The sequence below is a fragment of the Haliotis asinina genome, chromosome 10 (assembly GCF_037392515.1).
Source record: "Haliotis asinina isolate JCU_RB_2024 chromosome 10, JCU_Hal_asi_v2, whole genome shotgun sequence".
In the NCBI taxonomy this organism is placed as follows: Eukaryota; Metazoa; Mollusca; class Gastropoda; order Lepetellida; family Haliotidae; genus Haliotis; species Haliotis asinina.
Window position 1 is genome coordinate 26,477,604 of NC_090289.1, and position 20,657 is coordinate 26,498,260.

The following is a 20,657-nucleotide window of genomic DNA, read 5'->3' on the forward strand; positions in this document are numbered from 1 at the left end:
CAGTTACATGGCTGCGGTCTGTAAATAATCGAGTCAGTACCAGAAAATCCAGTGACCAACAAAATCAGCATTGATCTGCGCAATTGGGAACCGATGACATGTGTCAACCAAGTCAGTGAGCCTGACCGCCCGATCCCGTTAGTCGCCTCTTACGACAAGCATAGTCGCGTAAATATTAGTGGAGGCCAACCTTAAATCCTGAGTGAAGGTGCAAGAGCTGCTTCCATTTAAATACCTGCTGAAGTTCGTTTTTCGTTCCCCTCTTTGAATGACATTTAACGCATGTTAAACTCAATTTTCATTTTTCTCTTGTGATGAAACATTGTTTTTCAATGGGCGGTCTACAGTTGAGAAAACGTCGGCGGAAACGTTTATTTAACATTGTTTTTATTTTAAGGGCCGGTAGGATGTTTATGGTCGGTGGGAGACGAGAAACATAGAATAAAATACGGACGCTATAAGGGTGCGGAGGTAGACTTCTAAGGACGTAGAACTTACCCGTTACATATACATATGTTATGTGCTTCTTTTGGCAGCCCCAGCAGTATTCTGTAGATAGTGCTGCAAGAAAGAATGAAACATATAGTTATTTAAGCTGACATAACGACTGTACTGTTATGTCCCAAAAAGTGGGAAACATACAAGCCTGTGATAATTGCAATGATACTCTGACCGGTCTCTCGGGTGTCGAACCCATGTTTTTCCTAAAAGGCGACTAAGAGGATTGAGTGTTGAGGCTCGCTGACTTGGTTGACACATATCATCGTATTCCAATTATGTAGATGGATGTTCATGCTGTTGATCATGCTACTGATCACTAGATTGTCTGGTCCAGACTCGATTATTTACAGCTGTCATATGGCTAGGGTATTGCTGCGTGTGGCGTAAAACAGCAAATAAACAAACCTACACAAAGGTGCCTACTGGCTTGTAGTCTCATCAGTTTGGTATGTTTCGAGTGAAACGCAGCTTCGTGGGGTCTGTTTCGAATCTCCACATTGATATAATGTGTGATGCTCATTGCTGTTGTACCCTAACGTGATATTGTAAAAACGGTTTGGAAACTATCTCAGAAAAGTGTGTGAGAGGAAAGGTGTTATAAGTTTAACAAGCAACATTGGTTTCGTACTGACGACCAAACAATCAGAAGGGGAGCAAATATTTTATGCAAAAGATTCATTCATTCCACTGGGACCACGATGCGCCGCAATTTAACCCGATCTCTCTTCAATTTCGCCATTTATCTCAGGCATTGAACTGTTACAAACGAGCAATTCCATGACTGTACTTACCAAAGAGCAGAGGAAGATAGCATAAATACATTTTGCTCTGCGTAGTCTCAAGCTCTGAAAGATAGGCGAACGGAGAAACATATCTATGTGTATTATAAAACATGTTATTGTCAAAATAATTGCGTGTATATGGTATAGATTCTAGAGCTGTGTATCATGGCCTACGTGGCGAGACGATATACCCCGATACCAGTTTAATGAGGAGAGACGATATATCCCGATACCAGTTTAATGAGGCTAGACGATATGATATATCCCGATACCAGTTTTATGAGGCGAGGCGATACATCACGATACCAGTTATATCCCGATACCAGATTAATGAGGCGAGACGATATATCCCGATACCAGTTTTATGAGGCGAGGCGATACATCACGATACCAGTTATATCCCGATACCAGATTAATGAGGCGAGACGAAACATAAGGATACCAGTTTATTGAGGCGACACGATATATCCCGATACCAGTTTAATGAGGCGAGACGATATATCATGAAAGTATTGGCAAGGAATCTCTGAGACAATGATCATCGCGATACAATGGTGGCGATACGATACAAATTCCGATACTTAACAGTTTCTAAAAGTTTCAGCATTTAACTCTTAAGAATATGCAGTGAAACATATTTAGTATATTTTGATGTAAGATTTTAATATATATTTTAAACTAAAGTTTCCCTTGGTAAGTTGTGTTTCTGCACGAATGCTTTCACAATAAACTTAATGCAGAATTCAGAACCACTGACAAAAACTCCCAAGTATGCGTTGAAAGTTTATCTCTTTCTTAACAATATTCAGTCATCGTTCATAGTTGTTGATAAATGGTGCTATTTGTCAACCAACTATAACAAATACTTGCAGACAAGTATTGTACAGTTGCCAGAACGTTCACACTCATATACGCACTCAACTCCTTTCTACATGTAATAAAGATAATAGACATACACACATTCCTGCAAGGTTCAATTAGTTTTTCAAAGACAGAAGAAATCCTTTCTATTCCTAATGCAATGCTCCCTAACACTCTAAGTAGTCCCTTGTGTCCCTGGTTTTCATTACAGTCCGCACCATATAGCCGGAATATTGCTGAGTGCGGCGTAAAACTCTCTCACTCACTCACTCACTCACTCAAATACTATTATTGTGGACGAGCTGTCTCAAGACGACAGGAAGGTTGAAAGTAAGAGCTTCTTCACTTTTGAGACGCTCCCTGTAGATGTCAACACGGCATGAAACACATTAGAAGCGTGACCCTAGGTCCTGCACGAGGATTACTTGTTTACATGCCACGTTTGACTTTCTCCCAGTTGCAACATCGGGCTCTCGCCAAAGTCGTCGCACATAAAACGGATGCGAGCTATACACGCAACAGTGCAAGAGACTTTTAAAAACTGGTTTCACTTCCGATGGGTGTAAATATATACATAATTTGTGTGAAACTGTCACATAAAAGCATTGTATGAGATCAGAGAATTCTTGTAATAGAATGTAAATAAATAGTGCATTATAAATAGGACACGATCACAGTTAGCCGACGGGCAAGGACCTGTGCTGCCACATTCTACCCTAATAGCCGCGATATGGTAGCCTAATGGCTAAAGTGTTCGTTCGTTCGCCGGAGATCCGGGTTCGATTTCCTACATGGGCATTTATGGTCTCATCCGTCCTGTATTGCTAAGCGGTGAAAAACAAAACTCATTCACTCATCTGGAAATCTGAGGAGGAACAAGTTACCCTCAGGATTTGTCGTCCTTTCAGTTGTAGTCGAATTAATGAAAAATAGGAAACAAAATTGTTCCTGATACCATGTTAATCGGATTAACTCTAACCTATACGTATATAGGTACTTACTCTTGGTGCCGTCCCATCTTCTTATGTAAATGTTGTTGAAGGAACACTGCTTGCAGTTTGAGATTGGCACTTAATTATCAACAAGTATCAAGTGTCTGTTTGGTCCACGTGGTTCCACTAACACTGCATACCAGCACCAATGATAAGTTCACTTAAGCAAAGATCCGGGTTAGAATCGGTCTTCAGTAACATATCCTTGTCACATCCTTTTCGTAAGAGGCGACTAATGGGGTCGAGAGGTCAGACTAACCGACATAGTTGACACATATTATTGTATCCCCATGGAGAAGATTGATGCTCATGTTACTGATCACTGGACTGTCTGGTCCAGAGCAGCCATAGGTGGAATATTGCTGAGAGCAGCGTAAAACTAAAGTCACTGACTCTGGTTTTCAGACCGTAGGAATATATCATAGCTGGAGTGTTGCCGAGTGTAGCGTAAAATTTCTAGGGTACCCCACCTTCCGTCGGAAAGAGTGAATGAGTGAATTTAGTTTTACGCCGCACTCAGCAATTTTCATGGCCTTGGTCTCTTAATAATCGAGTCTCGACCAGGCAATCCAGTGATCAACAACATGAGCATCGATCTGCTCACATTGGGAACCGATGACATGTGTCAACCAAGTCAGCGAGGCTAACCACCCGATCCCGTTAGTCGTCTCTTGTGGCAAGCATGGGTTGCTGAAGGCCTATTCTACACCGGACCTTAGCGGGTCTCGAATAGAGGAGGGAGGATTCGTGGCATATGTGTCACAATATCGCTGAGGACGCTAGTTGGATTCCTCACATGGCATCACATGTGTGTGAAGCGTGTTCCTGCTGGAATACTGCTAAAAGCGGGGTAAAAATAAACTCACTGACTCAATCCAACAGACCGGGTCACGTTCTGGGCAATGTTTGCCGAGTCTGTAATGCGTTTCGTTCGCTGCTGATGCATAAATGGAACCTCTAAAATAATCTAATCTGAGTGGTGATAACTTCCATTTACTCATTATTTATTTTTGTCCACACAAAAACTCTATTACAGTGTATTATATCTCCACCTTAATTGACCATAGAAGATTCGGATTAAAATTGATAACCCATGCTTGTCGTAAGAGACAGCTAATGGGAAAGTGTGGTCAGGTTCGCTGACTTGTTGACTCATTGTATCCCATGTGGGTAGATCGATGCTTATGCTGTTGATCACTGGATCGTCTGATCCAGACTCGATTATTATTGCTGAATGTGGAGTAAAACAACTCACTCTCTCATTCCATCTTAATATGTGACATCGATACAAATCGTTGGGAGCCCAATTTGAACGACGCGGTGCGAAAAATAACAGTGCACTCACTTCCACTTATTATGAGAAATGAAGATGGCGACATGCGTCCAAAACTAATGTATGACTAAGAATGGTTTCGGGGTATTGTCACTAAAGAATTTGTGATACACTTTATACATCGTCTTCCATTCCATAATCTGTGATTTGAGTTCTTCGATTGTTCAGAAGGAGTAAATATTGAAATGAAATATCTGCGATTTTCGTTATCACTTTCAATATTTCAAATGTGTAAAATGCACATTAATTAATTTTAGGGTTTTGTTACTAATAGTAGACTTGCCAAGATGGCGAGGAGTCACGTGTTAAGCTGCGTCCCTTTGGCGTGCAAGAAACCCATGATCGTGTGTTCGATTCCGATGTTCCTCCAAGGTTTTTCAGCCAAAGTTTTCGTGGGTTTCACAAAAGCAGGTAAAGGTGAATGTAAAAGACAAGGTTTAATGCATGATAGTGTTTCTTTACATTTTCTGAAAAGTGTGCTTTAAGTGTTGATACACTTGCAGCATCCGGGTAACTGCACCCACTCTATTTTGTACTTCTGATCGTCATGGGTACCACGTTGAGCGTCTTCAGTGACAGCGGTTGCTGACTCGTACCTTTGCATGCACTTACCATACAGGAAGCTCGTCACGTGTCTGCAACAAGAGAAACAGGGCTCATCACATTCGTAACTACTCGCCTCTTTCCGTGACCTACAAGAAGACTCGTACCCCTCTCGTACGCCATTACTGCCAAGAGTCGTGGAAAACCAGTCAAATCGCGGGTTATAAAACGCATTTCAAAACATAAAATTGGCGGAACCGTTGAACTTTGAAACTTCGCTAACCTATACTTCACCTTTCAGCAACAGCCTCCGAAAACTCACGAGCAAAACAACATGCAAATTGACGAATAAAATCTGAAGTGAATTCCTGCATTGTTTCTCATGAAACTGTTTATCAATGGGAAATTATTCAACTATTAATGTTAAATATAACGTTAAGACAACGTAAAATACGTCAGCATCAAATAACGTTTCTCTATAGCGACGTAAGATGATGTATTACGTCATTCTGAAGTTTTGTGACAACATGAATGGGACTCCAAAGAATAATGTTGAACCAACGAAAGCATAACGTTGTGACGACGTTGTGATAACGTGAAATTATTAACTGATTGCTGACAAGGCAACCCAGATACCGTGCCCAGTTTCGACGTCGCAAGCCCAGATACCGTGCCCAGTTTCGACGTCGCAAGCCCAGATACCGTGCCCAGTTTCGACATGGCAAGCCCAGATACCGTGCCCAGTTTCGACGTCGAAAGCGTCTCACGTTCTTAGTCCAAAGTAGACGGTTTTGCCGATATTGACGGGCAAATGACATGTGGAATTGTTGAAACCCAAACCACCAAATGTGCATTTTCTTCTGAACGTTTGGTTTTAGATTGGGGAGCACTTTGTGGCAGCGTTCGATCCCAACTGATTGTTGTCCAGTGGAGTTTTAATGTCCAAAGTCCCAGTCATTGATGCATGCGTACGATGCTAGACCGACATTTATTACAACAACGCTGTTGGACTGGCCATACTTGACCACAAGCGCATACATTTGGAGTGAGTTTGGAAGACAGCAGATGCCTAAACCCCTGAAATACAAGAACATGTGTTCCGTTGTTCAAAACAACCTTAGCTAAGATCAACCTTACGCACTAAGGTTAGAGTTACGATCACCTTAAGAAAAAGATACGCCCGTTGCATAAAACAACAGTAGGGCAACCTTAACTTGGACTCCAACCTTAGCCATAACCTTACCCCGTGGATACCGAATTTATTTTCTGGCGTACATTTTTGTAAGGTTTGGAAAGTGAACGTTGTGCGAAAATTGCGCCAGCGTGGTCCTGGATTTGCGCACGGCTAAACAATTACACAGAAATGTAGAATGTTTAATTTCCTATCCGTTGGTATAAATATAACTGAGACAACCCCAGGGGTTTGAGAAATAGATACTGCTAAATGGTGTCCAAAACAACGGAGTAACCGGCACATCTTCAAATGTAAAGACATAACATTACTGAAAATAATGCAACATTTTCGTTGCCGTTATGTCATGTTTTGTGCATTTTGTGAATTCGGAAAAAGACGACACCGCCGTGCTGATTAGTAAATAGTTTCAGCTGAACATACATGTTTCCATAAGAAAAATATACGAAGAAAAGCATATTTATCAACTTTGCTTTGGGAAAAAAGACAATAGTTAATAAATCATGCAAATACAAACAGTGCGTCATTCTTAAACATTTCTACCGATGACCGATTTCTTTCAAAGTGGCGGCTTCGCTGACAAGGGTACATAGGATTTTGCGAGGACTCTTGCTTTGATTCAGGGATCTTTTGCGTGATTTTGCGTCAGTCATGGCGTCACGCTGCACGGAAACTTTGACAGTTTCTTATGAATCATTAAATCATTGCATTGTATCTATTCTAAATTTGCTATTTCTTACTGAGATCCTTTTCCCCTGAATATTCTAAGCGTATTGAGTCATTATAGAATGATTAGACAGACGGCTGGATGTCGGAAACTGCCCGAAAATGCTTCAGTACGCAGTGTGAAATCGGATTTTTTCTTTGTTTACATTTGAAACGCAATATCTTTCGTTTCGTTTTATCTAGATAGTTGGTATTGGTGACAAAGACCATTTGTAATTTGATTCTATGATGTGTGGGGAATTCAATGATGCATTTGTCGCAGCAGACTATGAAATATACGTGATGTAATAGGCGTCTCAATATCGACCTTCTCGAAACGTGATTTTGTAAATACTATCCACTAGATCTATATAGCGGAAAGCGCACTACGGCGTTCGTGTAAGTGTATTTTCGAAAACATCCCAACCAATTCTGGGTTCATCGGTGACTTTTCAGAATTATCATTATTGGTTACATGGAAACTTGACATCAGTGATCGTTATTATACTATTTTGGACATTCCGGTTTCTGTACACTCTCTGCTTCCTCAAACATCTCTCAGTCTCGTTGTAGAAAATAAAAGCAGCCGCCATATTCCCTTCCCAACCTTAGAGACGCTAAGGTTGGGTCGGACCAACCTTAGTTTTCAATTTTAACTTAAGGTTAACCTTAGTTTAGGTTGTTTCGTGCAAAGGACTAAGGTTGAAATCGTAGAGAAAAGGTTGACCTTAAGGTTAAGTTCGCTTTGGGAGGACTATGGAAGTCATGCCTTTTGTTCCAATAAAATGCCACCATCCTCTTAGCATAGTCTTTAGTCTTACTCTTATTACAGCAGTATGACACACATCTAATTTACTCGTAACTGTTAAAGAACACCATACTGACCTGTCGCAGTTGAGATTTTCTGACTTGTTATACTCACCGGCATTGCTCGAACTTGAAAAACTGCTTGACAGTATGAAATTGGGCTATCTTCTTCTTCTCGCCATACACATTAAGAAGATAATTTTCAGGCTTAAATGACGTTATCCTGCAAACAAAAATGACACTCATAAAAGTCATTATATTTTCCTGAAAGTATTCCTTCTGGATGTTTACATGAAAGTTATTCGTTAGTAAATAATATTCTTGAAAGTTAGTCTATCGTATGGTTTCAAATAACATCGTCCGTTCTTAGTATCAAAATGTACTAAATGAATCGGATTACTTGAGTCTTCATGGCTTAAACTGTATATAATTCCTATATATATGAGCGAATACAGTTTTCCGGAGCTTTTATCAATATTCCAGCAATATCATAAGTGACACTAGAAATGAACTTTCCATGGTACCATATGGAGAATCGAACCCACATCGTCGGCGTGACGAGCGGACATGAAATCATGAAAGGTTAACGCTGTAGTTAAAAAAAACCAAGGGATCTATGGAACAAGGAATGTAACCGACATGACTTTGTATTGGACGTCTTATAATGCTTAGGAGACGTGAAGGCAGCTACTTTGGGGCATATAAAGGAATAGGATTATAGTGTAGAAGAGATACACTTGTCGTATGAGTCAGATCACGTGGTCAGAGAGGTGTACAAGGCTGATAGTGTATCACAAGGCCTTGTGTCAGAAAGCACTTCCAATCGGTTTGTCTGGTGCTGGCTTGCTTCTTTGAGTGGCATTGTGGAAGGTGTTCTTTATGGATAACTGCTTCTATGTTTCATGAGTGAGACGTTTCGATACAGATTCTTGTACCGCTGCCGTGCTTGACAACACTACAAGAATCCGTCAGCTTCTTTGGGGCATGTACAGGATTACACTGTAGAAGAGACATGCGTGTCGCAAGAGTAGAAGTTGGGAAGCTCAGAGAACGGTACAAGAATCTTTATCTTACGTCACACAGATAGATAGATAGATAATCTTTATTTCCTCCGAAATCGAAAATACAGTAGACACAGTACAGTGTGTGTGTGTGTGTGTGTGTGTGTGTGTGTGTGTGTGTGTGTGTGTGTGTGTGTGTGTGTGTGTGTGTGTGTGTGTGTGTGTGTGTGTATTTATAGGTTATAGAGTGTCACAGCCTAAATTAGCGCAGGTATTTTAGTTGATATATCCAGGGTTTCACAGAGTTTGATTTCAGTTTGAACCATATTTCTTGTGCAAGCTCTTATGCATATACATTCGGTAGACCACCCAGCATAAATGAGACAAAGAGGTCTTCGTCCTTCCATAAACTGACAAAGGTGTCAACATCTAGAATGTCAACTAGTGACTCGATCATGGCGTTGCTACTACTTTGTTTCACAATGTCATAGGCAACTATGCCACATTCACACTCAAGAGACTGAATGGTAAGTGCGCTGATACGTAGAAGTGCAGCAGTATTACAGAAACATTCTGGCATTTTATAGCACGCAGACCACAGTCTGTGAATATTTTAGGATATCTCATAGTAAGGTATGGTTCAAGGTTAAGTCTCGACTTCGTTACAGAGGCATTATGTGATTCTTCAGCTTAAACATCCTTTCTTTAACCAGACCACTCAGTTTTCGTTCAGAAGGGCGATTGGTTTACATAGTTGTGCAAATGTGTATCTAGGTCATACATAGTTACAAGATTAAGCATATGGAATATTGGTGATGACTTGCTTTTTCGTTCTTTCTCAAGTGATGAAGTTTGAGACAAAGTCTATGGATAAGCACTTTCTTAAAAACAACTTCGACATCACTGTTAAATAGTTTACCTAGAAATAGCAAAGGTTTCTGGTGCATATATCTTCGCAGTGTAATCACGCATGATTGTCGCTTTCTGATTGGCTAAGCGCCTTTGCATTTTCTTTGAATGTACCACGCTTACAGACGATGTAATGTTTTGCAGTGTACACCGCTGGGAATGCCGAACTCATTTGGTTCTTCATTATAGCAATTCTTTATCTCGAATAACATTGAATCACGCATGGTGCACGGAAATTAACGATATTTTGCGATTGAAAGTGAATGAAAGGGGGATAACTCTAAATTTGTTTCCTTCTGTCGTCTGCACAATGGCGACGAAACGTTTCGCCATACTACGGGGCTGTACCAGTGTTTCAAACAGTTCCAAATTCAAATTAAGGTGTTCGGTAAGCTAAATACGTGATTCATTGGTCCCTCGGAGTCCATGGACTCATGTACCCCCTGCGGGCTCGGGGAACATAAACAAACCTCGAGGGTACATGAGCCCATGGACCCCTCGTGACCAGTGATCAACTTATAGTATAGAAACGTTGCATTAACAAAATATAAAAGATGTTATCATGAAAGGCCCCTCTATATTGGTATCGGCTCGACTGCAGGCTCGACTGCACTTTGATATATCTACATTATTGGTTTCAGCATCATTAACTCGCTATCTGGGGCGGCGGGGTAGCCTAGTGGTCAAACACAATCTGTGAAGTCCATTTAAGGGTCCCCCGCCGTGACCTTGCTGGAATATTGCGATAAGCGGCGTAAAACCATACTCACTCACTAACCCACTCACTACCGTCCATGATGATCATGGTGACGTACGTTTGACAACAGGCATGGAAGGTGACGAGGCCCGGGGCCATCCTCCGGACCCTGTGATGCTCCCGCGTGTGCGTTACCTGGCAGGAGACGTTACAAGACGTCTGGTCCTGCACGCTAGACTTCACCTCGTGGTACTTGGAGGAGATGTTGTAAAATGCCTGTTCGAAGTCAAACTGCTGCTCCACCGTCCTGAAGAAACCAGGAAACCGGTCACTGACCTGGTCTTCAAGGTCCCCGGTTTGCCTGTAGGGAAGAGCACTCAATTCATATCATTATTGTTTTTATCATTCATGTTTACGGACCTGGTCTTCGAGGTCCCCGGTGTGCCTGAAGGGAAGAGCACTCAATTCATATCAGTATTGTTTTTATCATTCATGTTAACGGACCTGGTCTTCGAGGTCCCCGGTGTGTCTGAAGGGAAGAGCACTCAATTCATATCAGTATTGTTTTTATCATTCATGTTTACGGACCTGGTCTTCGAGGTCCCCGGTGTGCCTGAAGGGAAGAGCACTCAATTCATATCATTATTGTTTTTATCATTCATGTTTACGGACCTGGTCTTCGAGGTCCCCGGTGTGCCTGAAGGGAAGAGCACTCAATTCATATCATTATTGTTTTTATCATTCATGTTAACGGACCTGGTCTTCGAGGTCCCCGGTGTGCCTGAAGGGAAGAGCACTCAATTCATATCAGTATTGTTTTTATCATTCATGTTTACGGACCTGGTCTTCGAGGTCCCCGGTGTGCCTGAAGGGAAGAGCAGTCAATTCATATCAGTATTGTTTTTATCATTCATGTTTACGGACCTGGTCTTCAAGGTCCCCGGTTTGCCTGAAGGGAAGAGCAGTCAATTCATATCATTATTGCTTTTATCATTCATGTTTACGGACCTGGTCTTCGAGGTCCCCGGTGTGCCTGAAGGGAAGAGCACTCAATTCATATCATTATTGTTTTTATCATTCATGTTAACGGACCTGGTCTTCAAGGTCCCCGGTGTGTCTGAAGGGAAGAGCACTCAATTCATATCATTATTGTTTTTATCATTCATGTTTACGGACCTGGTCTTCGAGGTCCCCGGTGTGCCTGAAGGGAAGAGCACTCAATTCATATCATTATTGTTTCTATCATTCATGTTTACGGACCTGGTCTTCGAGGTCCCCGGTGTGCCTGAAGGGAAGAGCAGTCAATTCATATCATTATTGCTTTTATCATTCATGTTTACGGACCTGGTCTTCGAGGTCCCCGGTGTGCCTGAAGGGAAGAGCACTCAATTCATATCATTATTGTTTTTATCATTCATGTTAACGGACCTGGTCTTCGAGGTCCCCGGTGTGCCTGAAGGGAAGAGCACTCAATTCATATCAGTATTGTTTTTATCATTCATGTTTACGGACCTGGTCTTCGAGGTCCCCGGTGTGCCTGAAGGGAAGAGCACTCAATTCATATCATTATTGTTTTTATCATTCATGTTTACGGACCTGGTCTTCGAGGTCCCCGGTGTGCCTGAAGGGAAGAGCACTCAATTCATATCATTATTGTTTTTATCATTCATGTTTACGGACCTGGTCTTCGAGGTCCCCGGTGTGCCTGAAGGGAAGAGCACTCAATTCATATCATTATTGTTTTTATCATTCATGTTTACGGACCTGGTCTTCGAGGTCCCCGGTGTGCCTGAAGGGAAGAGCACTCAATTCATATCATTATTGTTTTTATCATTCATGTTAACGGACCTGGTCTTCAAGGTCCCCGGTGTGTCTGAAGGGAAGAGCACTCAATTCATATCATTATTGTTTTTATCATTCATGTTTACGGACCTGGTCTTCGAGGTCCCCGGTGTGCCTGAAGGGAAGAGCACTCAATTCATATCATTATTGTTTTTATCATTCATGTTTACGGACCTGGTCTTCGAGGTCCCCGGTGTGCCTGAAGGGAAGAGCACTCAATTCATATCATTATTGTTTTTATCATTCATGTTTACGGACCTGGTCTTCGAGGTCCCCGGTGTGCCTGAAGGGAAGAGCACTCAATTCATATCATTATTGTTTTTATCATTCATGTTTACGGACCTGGTCTTCGAGGTCCCCGGTGTGTCTGAAGGGAAGAGCACTCAATTCATATCATTATTGTTTTTATCATTCATGTTTACGGACCTGGTCTTCGAGGTCCCCGGTGTGTCTGAAGGGAAGAGCACTCAATTCATATCATTATTGTTTTTATCATTCATGTTAACGGACCTGGTCTTCGAGGTCCCCGGTGTGCCTGAAGGGAAGAGCACTCAATTCATATCAGTATTGTTTTTATCATTCATGTTTACGGACCTGGTCTTCAAGGTCCCCGGTGTGTCTGAAGGGAAGAGCAGTCAATTCATATCAGTATTGTTTTTATCATTCATGTTTACGGACCTGGTCTTCGAGGTCCCCGGTGTGTCTGAAGGGAAGAGCAGTCAATTCATATCAGTATTGTTTTTATCATTCATGTTTACGGACCTGGTCTTCAAGGTCCCCGGTGTGTCTGAAGGGAAGAGCAGTCAATTCATATCATTATTGCTTTTATCATTCATGTTTACGGACCTGGTCTTCGAGGTCCCCGGTGTGTCTGAAGGGAAGAGCACTCAATTCATATCAGTATTGTTTTTATCATTCATGTTTACGGACCTGGTCTTCAAGGTCCCCGGTGTGTCTGAAGGGAAGAGCAGTCAATTCATATCAGTATTGTTTTTATCATTCATGTTTACGGACCTGGTCTTCGAGGTCCCCGGTGTGTCTGAAGGGAAGAGCACTCAATTCATATCAGTATTGTTTTTATCATTCATGTTTACGGACCTGGTCTTCAAGGTCCCCGGTGTGTCTGAAGGGAAGAGCAGTCAATTCATATCAGTATTGTTTTTATCATTCATGTTAACGGACCTGGTCTTCGAGGTCCCCGGTGTGCCTGAAGGGAAGAGCACTCAATTCATATCAGTATTGTTTTTATCATTCATGTTTACGGACCTGGTCTTCAAGGTCCCCGGTGTGTCTGAAGGGAAGAGCAGTCAATTCATATCAGTATTGTTTTTATCATTCATGTTAACGGACCTGGTCTTCGAGGTCCCCGGTGTGTCTGAAGGGAAGAGCACTCAATTCATATCAGTATTGTTTTTATCATTCATGTTTACGGACCTGGTCTTCGAGGTCCCCGGTGTGTCTGAAGGGAAGAGCACTCAATTCATATCAGTATTGTTTTTATCATTCATGTTAACGGACCTGGTCTTCGAGGTCCCCGGTGTGCCTGAAGGGAAGGGCACTCAATTCATATCATTATTGCTTTTATTATTCAATGTTTACGGACAGGTTACTTCTAAAGTATTTTAAGCTATATTACAACATGATGCTCGTTGTTGAAACTGAGATAACGCGAACTGTTATTTTGCAGGAGACAATGTTGTTGACAGTCTTGTTCATAGCCACTTCACGTGAAAATAAAATGGCATCTTCTTTATAGCTACTCCACGTAAAAGAAATGACTGTCGCTTGTTCTTTCTTTCCATATAAGTATATAGTTGTACTAACAATTCTTTCCATATAAGTATGGTCATGTATGCTTACACACTCCTCCATATAAGTACTGTCACGTTTATTTTCCTCTTCCTTCCACATAAGGAGTGTCGCAAGAATCAACACATGTATCGGTGTATGGATTTTAACACGTGCTTTCACTTCTCTAGATATAAGGATTAAAACATGTATGGAATGACATATGTACCATAAGGGATTGATACATGTACCATATGGAATGGACACATGTACCACAAGGGATTGATACATGTACCATAAGAAATTGATACATGTTCCATATGGAATTGACACATGTAGCTAAGGAATTGATACATGTATCATAATAGACTGGCACATGTACCATAAGGGATTGACACATGTACCATAAATGACTGACACATGTACCACAAGGGATTGTCACATTTATCATAATGGACTGATGTATGTACCATAATGGACTGGTGCATGTACCAAAAGGGATTCACACATGTACCATAAGAAATTGATACATGTTCCATATGGAATTGACACATATACCTAATGGATTGACATATGTACCACAATGGATTGGCACATGTACCACAATGGATTGAAACGTGCACCATACTGGATTGACACATGCATCACAGTGGACTGAGACATGTGCCACAGTGGATTGACACATGCACCACTGTGGATTGAGATACGTGCCACAATGGACTGGCTTGTGTACTTACGCTTCTCTCCAAATAAGGACTGCCAAGCTGGTTATGGTTATGACACAACACAACGTCACTATGACAATCTGTAAACACGTAAGAAAAGAACATACACAGCAAATGACAATCACTGTACAATTATTTTCGATCACAAGATTCAAAGGTCAAATTGTAATCCCGAGATTAGAATGGTACGGGCTGATAACAGAGGGGTGACGCCATATTGGCATCACCATAACAATATCCCCGATATAACTGACCTGTCTGTTATCCTGTTTGAACCGAAAAAACAAACTAATGGTTGTGAGAATGAGCATCGGTAATAAATGGGATTATATGGATTCGTTTTCAATAATCGTTCACAAATTCCTACCCATACGCGTGTCGAACAGCACGTCTGTACGGATGCAACACCCGGTGTTGTAGCTTGGCCTGCACTTAGCACTCTGTTTCCTTCCTTGGCCATGCCACCATTCACAGTAGAACTGCTGGATATCCGGAAACGATTGGGAATGTATTATTCTTCTGTGTGATCCTGCTGAGCTAATACCAGACCTGAAGTGTTTCTCAAATTCCAGTGCTGACTGTCTGATCGTCAAGGCAAAACAGGTTGGTTGATGCTGTTTTTTCATACAAATTGGTTTGAATTTGTACTACCAAATCTGAAATCAGATTTATCGAAGATTATTCTAAACTATATTCAAAGACTCGCTCGTATTGAAGGTTAATCTGAAAAAAACATAGCTCTTTAAGGAGAGCAGGGTACATGCTCCCTTAAGACTCTGCGTTGGACAGTTTGTGATCTAAACGTACACGGTATTTAGAACAAAGGGCTGTTGATATAATATTCCTGTTCTTTGACTTTGGGTGTCATACTGATATCCCTCGATCTTTTCACTTTGAAAACATAGATGTCGTTTTTATGTTCCGTTCCATTATATGGATTGTGTTTTTGTGTCCTATCTACCTTTCTATGAAACAAAACAAAATCAGCAATATATTTAATAAGACTCAGTGTGTGAACTGTTGGAAGTCAACATAACATCTACGTATGGTTTGGGGTAAATCATTCAGACAAGAAATAAGAGACTCTCTGGGTAGCAATTGCTCTCCCCTAAGTGCGGATCTGTTTCTGTGAGTTTATGAGTCCGAATATCTGCTCGGGTCGGGAAATCAAAACAAGGTAATCTGATCAAGAATTTGCGATTCAGGTTTACACTGGTGTATCCATCTGAACTACACATGAAGGAGACGGGGTGTATCCATCTGAACTACACATGAAGGAGACAGGGTGTATCGATCTGAACTACACATGAAGGAGACAGGGTGTATCGATCTGAACTACACATGAAGGAGACAGGGTGTATCGATCTGAACTACACATGAAGGAGACAGGGTGTATCCATCTGAACTACACATGAAGGAGACGGGGTGTATCCATCTGAACTACACATGAAGGAGACGGGGTGTATCGTTCTGAACTACACATGAAGGAGACGGGGTGTATCTATCTGAACTACACATGAAGGAGACGGGGTGTATCTATCTGAACTACACATGAAGGAGACGGGGTGTATCCCTCAGCGCTGGGGGAAAAACTGGTTTCAACAGCTTTGCTGCGCTCCGTCCATAACTCATGCGCAGGGAATATGTTCGCGGAGCTTGAAACAGTATGCATGCCCAGCGTCTGAGGTCGTGAGCAGTAGTCTAATCTTGGTTGTGTACACAAACAATTAAATAATCTACTCGCTACGTAAAAAACTTGTTGATTGTGGTAAGCAGTCTCTGTCACAGAGAAAGCTCACTGGTTTATTCCCAGCTATATGTCTGTCTGCCTGTCTGCTAAAGACAACATGCAGTACACAGCTTCAATCATTGACCACGTGCAACACCTATCAGACTATACGACATAAAGAAAATAAACTGACTTATGACTCGCGCACCCGAGTCCCATGTCTGCCACATTACGTAATTAGGCACGTGTGATACACATGACGTGTTTTTTTATGTCTGTGGGTTGCAAACAAACTGCATTCATTTTTTTCGGATGAGTGGATCTGACGGAAACTGCTGCAAACCCTTGTCAGTTTCAAGTTCTGCTTTGTACTTGGACGAATGACAGATTCCAGCCACGCCGTAGTTTACCATACTGACATGATTTTTGATTGGATCGAGCGCAAATTCAGAGAACATGTATTTTCCAAACCCAACATCTCTATATACATTCTTCATGGATAACAACTTCTTTGTTTTGTATGTGTATATGATTTTGTTTGACAACAGTATATGAATCCATACTGAAACGACGGATCAAGTAGATCAAGTTGTTATCCATAAAGAATCTTACTTTCTTGTGACTGGCTATACTTCTAAAATGCCCATCAAACAGATCATCTTTCTGTACACATAATGAACCCTCAGCATATCACCAAATGAAACAGCCAATCGGAAGCCGTCGCTACACTTGAGTGCATATCCACCCGCTATGACTGGGTTCGGTCTCCCGAGGGCTTCGTTTCGGGGGAAGTAAGAGTAGTATAGCGAATGGGGGTTTTAAAACACTTTCAAGAAAAGTCTCTACAAAGCCTTATTTACTAAATAAGGCTTTGTAGAGACTTTTCTTGAAAGTGTTTTAAAACCCCCATTCCCTTTACTACTGTAAGCCCAACAGTTCTGAATGGTGGAGCTTTTTACTTCCGACAAGGCAGTATTGACGAAGCGAAGTGCTTCTCTGAGACTGAGCGTTTGAGGCAGGTCGTCTTCAGCACATCGGATGAAATGTTTCACGAGATATTTTTGGTAATGGTCCTTGAAAGTTCTTATGATGCCAGCATCCATTGGCTGAATATGCGATGTGGTGTTGGGAGGCAGGAAGTGAACTTTCACATTGGTCAATTTGACACAGTTTTATGACTTGCAGCGTTGTCACAAAGTAAGATCACGTGTTGACCACGTGATCGCATCTGTCTGTCAAATGACCGCATGATGTCTGATGTCATCCACGCTTTCTTGTTAAACCGACAGTGCACATACATTTCTGGGTTATTTTTGTCCAAACAAAAATAGCCTCCTCTAACTTTGGATGTTTAGCATTTCTTGCCCTAGTCAAAGAAGCCGAATCTTCCGCAATGTTTAGCCACTTCTCCTTATTAAGCCAAATGTCCGAAATTGTGCTCTTGCCGATTAAGTGTCCAAATTCTTGACCAAAATGCTTACTAATCAGATCAAAACTGGCTTTAGGATTTTTCTCTTTTTTGTGCGGCAGTAATTTCACATCGTTTACGCCTAGGGGCGGGACATGCCATTGTGACTGACAGGTGTCTAGTGCAGCTGATCTCATTTTGACTCGATCGGTATTTTATACAGCAAGGAGACATGACAGGTATTACTCAAACTAAACAAAAGTGAAACCTATTAACTGATTAAAATCATAAACTAATGACATGCTCAACTCAGAAGTGTCACCTCAGTTAACAATTACAATTGAGGTCAGCCGATAAAGACCAGCGCTAATCACAGACGCGCACGAGGTAAGACTATTATCCGAACCTTTTTGATGTACCGCCGGATTAATAAAGCAAAACCATGTGAAACTAGCCAATCTGTTACCGCTAATTAACGTTCGGATACGGAGACTGAAGCATCGGATTAATGAATCAACAGGTAATGAGTTTACATAGTAAACAAGATTGGTTACAGCCAGCTACTGTTCGGATATCGCGGGAATCGGATTGTCGGGGTCCGGACTAACGCGGCCTGAATGTACAAAATATTGCACTTTTGAATCACGATTGTATGCTTATAATTTTGTTTATTTGTTTTTTTAAAAGCAGCAATGTATATTATATGTCATGAATAAGTGATAAATGTGTTTTAATTATGTTTGATTTTTTGGTTGCATGTGACCTTTAAGTGATATTGATGTCATTCAGTGTCAGACTGTCAGTAACTGCATTTTGAAAAATGTAGCTGTTTCAAAAGTTGTGGTATCTTTTGATTTAAATGAGACAATGATTACTTATGGAACTTCACTTTCCCCAACAGTTAGTTGGTTGAATTGAATGAGTGTTTTTAGTAAAACTGTGCTATTAGTAAAACACTTTGACTTTTTCTTAGCTTTCACAAATCTTTCATAACAACTAACTTTGTACAACCAAAATGTATTTATTTGACATTAACTTTACATAGCAAGTTGACAACCAATATCTTATAATAAAAATACAGAGTTTAGAGTTATACCAAATCTGGTAATAGTTTCAGTATTAAATAGTATGTACAAGAATTTTGAAAAAGGTGGTGATGATACCTACCTGACTTTCCAATGTCCATGCTCATGGTGATGAAGATGGAACCATGTTATCTCCTAAAACCTCATTTATTTTTTTACGCCAGATACTGTTCTTTTTACATTTGTTATTTCTTGTTAATAAACCATTAAATTGAAACTCTGTTTCATTATCATTTATTAATAGCTGATTTTTGCCAGGCTTTGCTTGCAAAATAGCCAAGTTTGAAATTGACTGTATATCGCAATACGTATCGCAATACACCTTTCTGTATCGCAATATATCGCAATATGGAAATGAGGAGCAATACCCAGCCCTACTGAACACACAGTTACAAAGAGTTCGGGGCAGAATGTCACACATTCGATCATATATTTCCCAGACACCAAGGGACGCAACTTTGCATAGCAAACAGCAGCTTCTTGAACAACTGGGCTCCCACATCTAGGGTGAGCGAGTGAATTTAGCTTTACGCCGCACTCAGCAACATTTCAGCTATATGGCGGTGGTCTGTTGACCTGAAATCGTAGAGGATGCTTCTGCAGTTACATGAACTGCACATATCTTATTTGCTATTAAGCTGTTAAATGTTGGGATAAGAAAAACGAAAATAGTCATTTAAGAATCTGATCTGTTCCCTTACCTTAATACCGTGGATCCTTCAGAGACCGCCAACTTGTGATCCTCGTACGGATCTGTCTAGCTGGCTGAATATGGGACGGTCGAGACCTTCAGCATCCTGTCATTATATCGTCGGGTTGCCTACGCTCGATGTGACCGTACGCGTGTGACATAGATTCAAATAACAAGGTCAAAACATATTCATTATTTTTAACAATGTTGTTTTCAGAGTCGCGGGCATGTACAATTTACTGTCAAATGGAAAAACGCATTTCTTGTGTAAAGGATATTTGTGTGAACAGAATGTTTTTTGTTTTCTTTGTTGTTTTCGGTATGTGGGGAATTTATCATGGGAACTTTTAATTTCTCAAATCTTGCCATCGCAAGACACTCCAGTGTCCACAGTTGTCGAACAACCTAACCATGTCCGGGTCACAGTCGGTTCTTACAGCGATCTTGAGGTTTGATACGACTTAATTGGTCTCGCGGAGTTACGTGCCTTGGTCGTGCCAGACACAACACAACACTGTATCTCGGTCATTTATTGTGTTGTCAACAAGTTAATAGTGCCAGCAAGAGCGGCAACACACACGTACGCACACGCATATCTTGATCTTCCTTCAGCCACCATCCAGCCTCCCTTTGACGCCATAGGGTAGCCTAGAGGTTAAAGCGTTCACTCGTCACGCCGAAGAACCGGCATTGACTCATTTCTGGTGTCGCCCGCAGTGGCATTGCTGGAATATTGCTACAAACAGCTTAAAACCAACTCACTCACTCGCCCTTTGTAACAAGGTAAATAAAGCTACAAGCAGCGTTAAATTAAACTCATTCGCCCTTTGTAGCCAGGTGAGCCATAGCTACAAGCCGTGTAAAACTAAACTCACTCACTCGCTCTATGTAACCAGATGAAATAAAGTTACAAGCGGTGTAAAACTAAACTCACTCGCTCCTTGTAACCAGGTACTGCACAGTTGTACTTCTTCCATAGACGGCAGCCTCTGAACAATACAATCGAATGTCTGACTGATAAATGCTGCATAATCCTCACTCATTCAGTTGCGTGTTCGGTTACTGT

The 20,657-nt window shown here is 41.3% G+C and overlaps 2 protein-coding genes across 3 annotated transcripts in view; both read right to left on the bottom strand.

Moving 5' to 3' along the window:
• The window catches only part of LOC137299058 (uncharacterized), a 50,548-nt gene extending 47,378 nt beyond the window's left edge, over positions 1-3,170 (bottom strand). The window contains exons 1-3 of the mRNA XM_067831542.1: positions 3,146-3,170; positions 1,293-1,346; positions 499-561 (exon numbers count right to left, since the gene is read on the bottom strand). Of these exons, the coding sequence (XP_067687643.1) occupies positions 499-561; positions 1,293-1,323 (94 nt within the window). The 5' untranslated portion in view covers positions 1,324-1,346; positions 3,146-3,170. The remainder of the gene's footprint in view (positions 1-498; positions 562-1,292; positions 1,347-3,145) is intronic.
• A 1,717-nt stretch (positions 3,171-4,887) lies between these two features.
• Positions 4,888-19,710, bottom strand: LOC137298396 (uncharacterized). 2 transcript variants are annotated; one of them, XM_067830653.1, is made up of 7 exons: positions 19,602-19,710; positions 15,046-15,334; positions 14,691-14,758; positions 10,744-10,768; positions 10,442-10,659; positions 7,832-7,939; positions 4,888-5,104 (listed from the first exon to the last, which is right to left on the bottom strand). In XM_067830653.1, the coding sequence occupies exons 2-7, from the start codon at positions 15,136-15,138 to the stop codon at positions 4,951-4,953; spliced, it is 666 nt and encodes a 221-aa protein (XP_067686754.1). In that variant the 5' UTR covers positions 15,139-15,334; positions 19,602-19,710; the 3' UTR covers positions 4,888-4,950. The 2 variants fall into 2 exon arrangements, with proteins under 2 accessions (XP_067686754.1, XP_067686755.1); XM_067830654.1 differs by lacking the exon at positions 10,744-10,768 and having other exon boundaries at positions 4,894-5,104; positions 10,442-10,684; positions 19,602-19,693.
• Positions 19,711-20,657: the final 947 nt, after the last annotated feature.